This window comes from Anabrus simplex, chromosome 14 (genome assembly GCF_040414725.1).
Source record: "Anabrus simplex isolate iqAnaSimp1 chromosome 14, ASM4041472v1, whole genome shotgun sequence".
Lineage (NCBI taxonomy): Eukaryota > Metazoa > Arthropoda > Insecta > Orthoptera > Tettigoniidae > Anabrus > Anabrus simplex.
In genome coordinates, this window is record NC_090278.1 from 91,182,065 (window position 1) to 91,188,064 (window position 6,000).

A 6,000-nucleotide genomic window follows, 5' to 3' on the forward strand; every position below is an offset into this window, starting at 1 on the left:
TAAGTCAACTTATCTGGATCTTACCAGGGATTTCTTTGTATTCTTAAATTACTTTAAATTATTATTGGGCTGCCGGCCCCGTGGTGTAGGGGTAGCGTGCGTGCCACTTATCCGGAGGCCCCGGGTTCGATTCCCGGCCAGGTCAGGGATTTTTACCTGGACCTGAGGGCTGGTTCGAGGTTCACTCAGCCTACGTGATTAGAATTGCGGTGGTGACGGTGAGACACTTCGTAATCTGCAGGCCTTCGGGCTGAGCAGCGGTCGCTTGGTCGGCCAAGGCCCTTCAAGGGCTGTAGTGCCGTGGGTTTTTTGTTTTTATTATTGGGCTACTTCTTCAGTATTATGAAGAAATGACTTATCTTGTTTCTGCCAAAGAAAGGAGGGCATTCAATGTAGTAGATTAGAGAAAAATAGAAAAATTGGTGGTATAATAATGTTATTTGCTTTACGCCCCATTGACTACATTTACGGTTTTCGGAGACGCTGAGTTGCCGGAATTTTGTCCCGCGGGAGTTATTTTACGAGCCGGTAAATCTACCGACACTAAGCCGTCGTATTGGAGCACCGGGCTGAGCGAGGATCGAACCTGCCGAGTTGGGGTCAGAAGGCCAGTGCCTCAATCGACTGAGCGACTCAGCCCAGCAATAAAATGTCTTATCTGACTTTTCACCGGGATCTGTGATGCTATACTCTTCACTTATCATAAATAAGAAACTAGATGGCGATGGTTGTGGTTGTTATTTATTGTGAGCTTAAGAACTACGTGGTCATTATCCCTTATCGATCAGGAATATAATGAAGGAAGCTATCGAAATTAGATTAAAATAGTGGAGGAATAATTTCTAAAAAAGAAATAGGATAATAAGGGATGATAAAAGGAAGGGTTCGAATACAAGGCTTTGAATATCTTTATCTCACTGAGCTGGAATGATTAGCTAGTAACAAGTACAGTATACTCTATACAGTTATGCTATGACGCTTGCATAAACTCTAGGAGTATAGCTCAGCAGAACCCCTAGAATTTGTGTAACTCTTGCTGCATTATGGAAGAGAGGGGTGCATTTTTTCCTTGCATTTTAATTACAGCATTTCAACGAAGGTTTGTGTTTTATGCCTATAGCAATCTAATGCGAGTATTTTAGAGAACCTAAAAACGACTGAATGATAAGGCTAAAACGATTATTTCAAAATCCATCTTTCCCGTAATACATATGAAGGTATTTAATTTTTACAAGGACTGCACATGTTATTTTAATGCGGTAGAGGTGTTCAGAATATTCCTGAGGTCTGCCGACAGAATACAAGGGGCATGTAATACAGTATTCACCGAAAAGAGAAAGGAATGGGGTAGGTCATTAACCTTACTTCTACCAACAAGATAAAGAAAAGTGAATTTCACTTTAGGGGATTGGCTAGCGATTCACTTCTCAGCGCCTTTCTGTCACTAGTGAGAGCATAGTGAAGTTGCTTAGCGAGGTTTATAGTAACATAATCGACTTAACCGAATTATAAGTCTTCAAAACATAGTCTGGAATGGAAGTCGAATAACGAAGTCACTATCTTTACTACTGATGGAAAAGCAAGGTTTTGTTTAGTAAATCTTAATCATTATGTTTGAACTTTTCTCCTAGGAAATTAGTTGCTAACAAATCCCACTATAGTTTATATATATTTCATCACTACATACAGCTTATAAAATGCTATCAAATGCTATGGCATGATGTAGATCGTCCCCATTCTCTTTTTCTACGTTAGTCTCAGTTGAGATATCTTCACCTGGTTATAGGTGGAAGTAAGGATGTAAATGAGAGGGCGTGTAAGTTTCTGCTAAGACCACAATTAGAGTATGGTTCCAGTGCATGGGAACAGGATTACTTGATTCGAGAATTGGAAAAAATCCAAATGAACGCGAGGAAAGGGGATTTTCAACAAAAGAGTAGCGCTGCAAAAATATTGCAAACTTTGGACTGGGAAGACTTTGGAGTAAGGAGACGAGGGATGGCGTAGAATAACACGAACAAGTTTGAGTAGAAGTAGCAAAGGTCATAATATGAATGTATGTAATTGAGGACGACATATTGTGACAAATATTCGTTTATATGAAGATAACTTACGGATTGGCGTAATTTATAAAGGGAAATGTTTGGTAAATTTCAAACGTCTTTGAGATTATTTAAGAAAAGTCGACAGGGAATCTGCCACTTGGGTTACAGCCCTAAATGCAGATCAGTGGTGATAAATGATTTGTCAAAATTTCTATAAAAGGTTAGACCACTAATCTGTTAAAATAAAAGGCTAAAAATGGTTTTATAAAACCATAAATTCGCGGCCCTAGTGATGAGACAAACAGTGACCAATGTCTGTAAAACTTATCAACAATGGCATTGCACTGACAGGCTACTGTCGTAAGTTCATGTGTGTTTAGCCTCTTCTGTTTCCACTCGTCTCCGGTAGATGGTACTACTGCTGAAACTAGGCATTCTATAGTCCGGGCTGTTTAGATACTAATAGGTTAGAATGCAAACATACTTAAGTGAGTAACAAATAGAACAGTTGTGCTATGAGCTTTACATAGACATTAGGATTTATGTTACTCTCACTACATTACAGAAGAACGGATTGCATGATACTTCCTGCTATGAGATGTTCATTGATATTAGAGTTTCGGCCTATAGAACTCCTACAATCTATGTTACTCTCATTACATTTATGAAACAAAGGACACTGTTGAGTGGGCCTCTGAATAAGGAGAGATTAATGAAGTGCTTTGTGTGGAGTGTGGCGCTTTATGGGGCTGAGACTTGGGCGTTGAGAAACGATGAAGAAAGAAGACTAAAAGCATTTGAAATGTGGATCTGGCGGAAGATGGATAAAATCAGCTGGCAGGAAAAGTAAGGAATGAGGAAGTATAAAAAAGAGTGGGGGAAGGAGAAAGATATTGGAATGTGTTCAAAAAAGGAAGAAAAAAAGGTTAGGCCACTGTTTGCGACGAAACTGTTTAATAACCGAAGCATTGGAAGGGCAGTTGCAAGGGAAACTGAAGAGAGGAAGGAAGAGGTATCAATTAGTGGACAATGTAAAGGTGAATAGAAGTTAATGGAAGACAAAGAGAATGGCTGAAGACAGAACAGCGTGGAGAATTCATGCGAAGACCTGCCGATAGGCAGACCACCAGTGATGGTGATGATGATGATGACACTACATCATGAAAGAGCGAGTTGCATGACACTTCCTGTTATATCTCATAGATATTAGATGTATGGCCTATAGAACTCCTAGAATCTACGTTACTATTACTGCATTACGGAAGGACCGGTTGCATGACACTTCCTGCTATGAGATTTTGATAGATATTAGGGGTACGAGCTATAGAACTCCTAGAATTTATGTTACGCTCACTGCATTAGGGAAGAGCGTGTTGCATGACACTACCTGCTATGAGATTTTCATAGACATTAGGGGTATGGCCTATAGATCTCCTAGAATTGTGTTACTCTCACTACATTATGGAAGAATGGGTTGCATAGATATTAGGGTTACTGCCTATAGGACTCTTAAAATTTATGTTACTTTTGCTACATTATGGAAAAACGGGTTGCATAGATATTAGGGTTACTGCCTATAGGACTCTTAAAATTTATGTTACTTTTGCTACATTATGGAAAAACGGGTTGCATGACACTTCGTACTAATCAAATTAGTTTGCATTTTAACCTGATACTACCTAAAATTGCGAGGTCCAAACATGACTGTAAGCAATGAAACAATGAGTAATTGTTGGGTACTCACCTGACAGTGAGAGCACTCGAATCTGACGGAGTACCGCTGCTCGCAGTCGTACCTGGTCAGCACCTCGCGGAACTTGCACGTTACGCCCGAAGCCAGCTGGTCGACCTCTAGGAGGGCGGCGAGGTATGAAGAACAGACCGCGGTTGAGCCGTTCATCACCGCAGAGAAGGCGTCAGCACTGAGGGACTCCAACACAGAATGCTCACAACAGTGTCGTAGTCGAACACCTCGTAACAACATCGCACGTCCTGGCCCCGCCGAACTAGCACACACCCGGTCCTTGTGCGACTCATCCAAGTAACAAAGGCACTGATTACTTGTAAAATACTTATTATTATTATTAACATTATTATTATTACTATTATCTGTTTGTTGCTGTTGCCGACAGGATCTACACTCAGATGTCTTGCACCAAGATGGTGGACCAGGTCCCTGTTCACTTGTTTCGCTACTCCCTATATTCCTCAAAGAATTAGTCAAATTTTTCTTCTTATTATTGTTATAATTATTATTAACATTATTATTATAATTATTATTTATATTATTATTATTACTACTACGTCCTGCGCTATGGATGAAACCGCCAGCACCAATGGTGTGTTGTTCATGTTGTTTGTTGTTGTTGCTGTTGTTGTTGTATTTTCCACTGTGTTTGGTCACCATAGCGCCGATACTACAAGTGCCTTGCAGGTCTGTTGCGGTTGCCGGCGAAGAGATGTCGCAAGCCGACAGCCAAGGGTTTACCAGAGCCAACGACGTTCTGTTGTTGAAGAAGAAGATGTTAATGCTGTCATGGTAGTAATTCTTATTATTCTTCTTATTGTTGTTGTTGCTAGTAGATATCGCCGTCGCGCTCGTCAAGATAACAGCAAATAGGAGGAAGAGTAGTAAATGACGACAAAGGCTACTTTTAACAATATTAAACCGCCATGTTTGTGTAGGTTCGGCGGCCAGTCGCATCGTCCACTTGCAGCCCTGTTCCAGAGTATTCTGACTCTCGATGCAGTTATGATAAACAATAATAATATTCTTCTTATTATTGTAGTACAATTAATAAGAGAAGCTAAGAACGTAGCGGCGGAAATCTTCTGTGGGAAGAGCATTGCGACTCCGTCCTAGCTTCTTCTGTATTTGGGCTGCTGCTGCTGCTACTCCACAACTCCTTCCTCCTCTGCCTCGATTCTTCCTCGCCTCCTCTTTCTTCCTGCCGTGGTTTAGATTCCTCCAACAATGTTTGTAACTTCTTCTTTTGTTGCTGCTGCTGATGCTGATAGAGGTGGTGGTGGTGTTGTTGTTGTTGTTCGCCAACAATAACAGGATCATGCGACGATGCTCCGTAACCAACACCAGTGTAACAACTGCCTGCACTAAAACAACAACAACAACGGCAACAACAATACGCGTAACAACAATGGATTAATGAGGTGGTTAGTTTTCTTCCTACCACTACTGCTACCACTACGATCACCGCTAAAGATGGAGAAGTGAGCTTCTTCGGGAAGGGTCGGGAAGAGATTCTAACTGTTGGATGTTTTGTTGTTGATGAAGAGCAAGGATGATAAAGGAAGGGGAGAAGGAGCAGTAGCAGTAGAGAAGATAGAAAGAAGTAGAAATAGTAGTAGGGGAAGTGAAAAAGGATGGTAATTATCCTTAGTCCTTGAGTGACGACGCTGATGGTCGCCACTAGCACAACAACCAGGCTAGCTGCTGAGGCTGCATTAAGTTTCTGGTTTGCACAACACCGACGTGGGGCGGCGATATCCGTTATCATGCTGCCCTTCCCAAGGGCTGAGCGACTGTCACCACACTCCCGCTTCGCGAAACAAAAATCTTGGTAACAATATAATACTCATATGTGTTTTACGTGTATAGAATATAATAATATATATTAAAAAAATAATACTATATCCATCTGTATATCTTCCGGTTGATGATGATGATGATGATGATCACTCGGGTTTGACGACGCACTGTCTTCCTCTTCCTCGTTACTGATTATAGTAATATTATCGTTAAGAATAACACAGTCTTCTTTGCGATGCGACGACACGACCGGGCAAGAATCTTTGCGCATATATCCACTGCTAACACTCGCGAAGTCCTTCATAATTATTGAACCTTCACTTCACTGGTTCTGCTTGATAATGTTTAACGTTTTCGAGCGAAAAAAAAGTATCTCTCCTTTTCTTTCAGAGTTATACGTAACGCGGA

The 6,000-nt window shown here is 41.0% G+C and overlaps 1 protein-coding gene across 1 annotated transcript in view; it reads right to left on the minus strand.

Moving 5' to 3' along the window:
- Mid1 overlaps positions 1-5,586 on the minus strand; it is a 218,643-nt gene extending 213,057 nt beyond the window's left edge. Inside the window, exon 1 of the mRNA XM_067158351.2 lies at positions 3,790-5,586. Within this exon, the coding sequence (XP_067014452.2) occupies positions 3,790-4,749 (960 nt within the window). The 5' untranslated portion in view covers positions 4,750-5,586. The remainder of the gene's footprint in view (positions 1-3,789) is intronic.
- Positions 5,587-6,000: the final 414 nt, after the last annotated feature.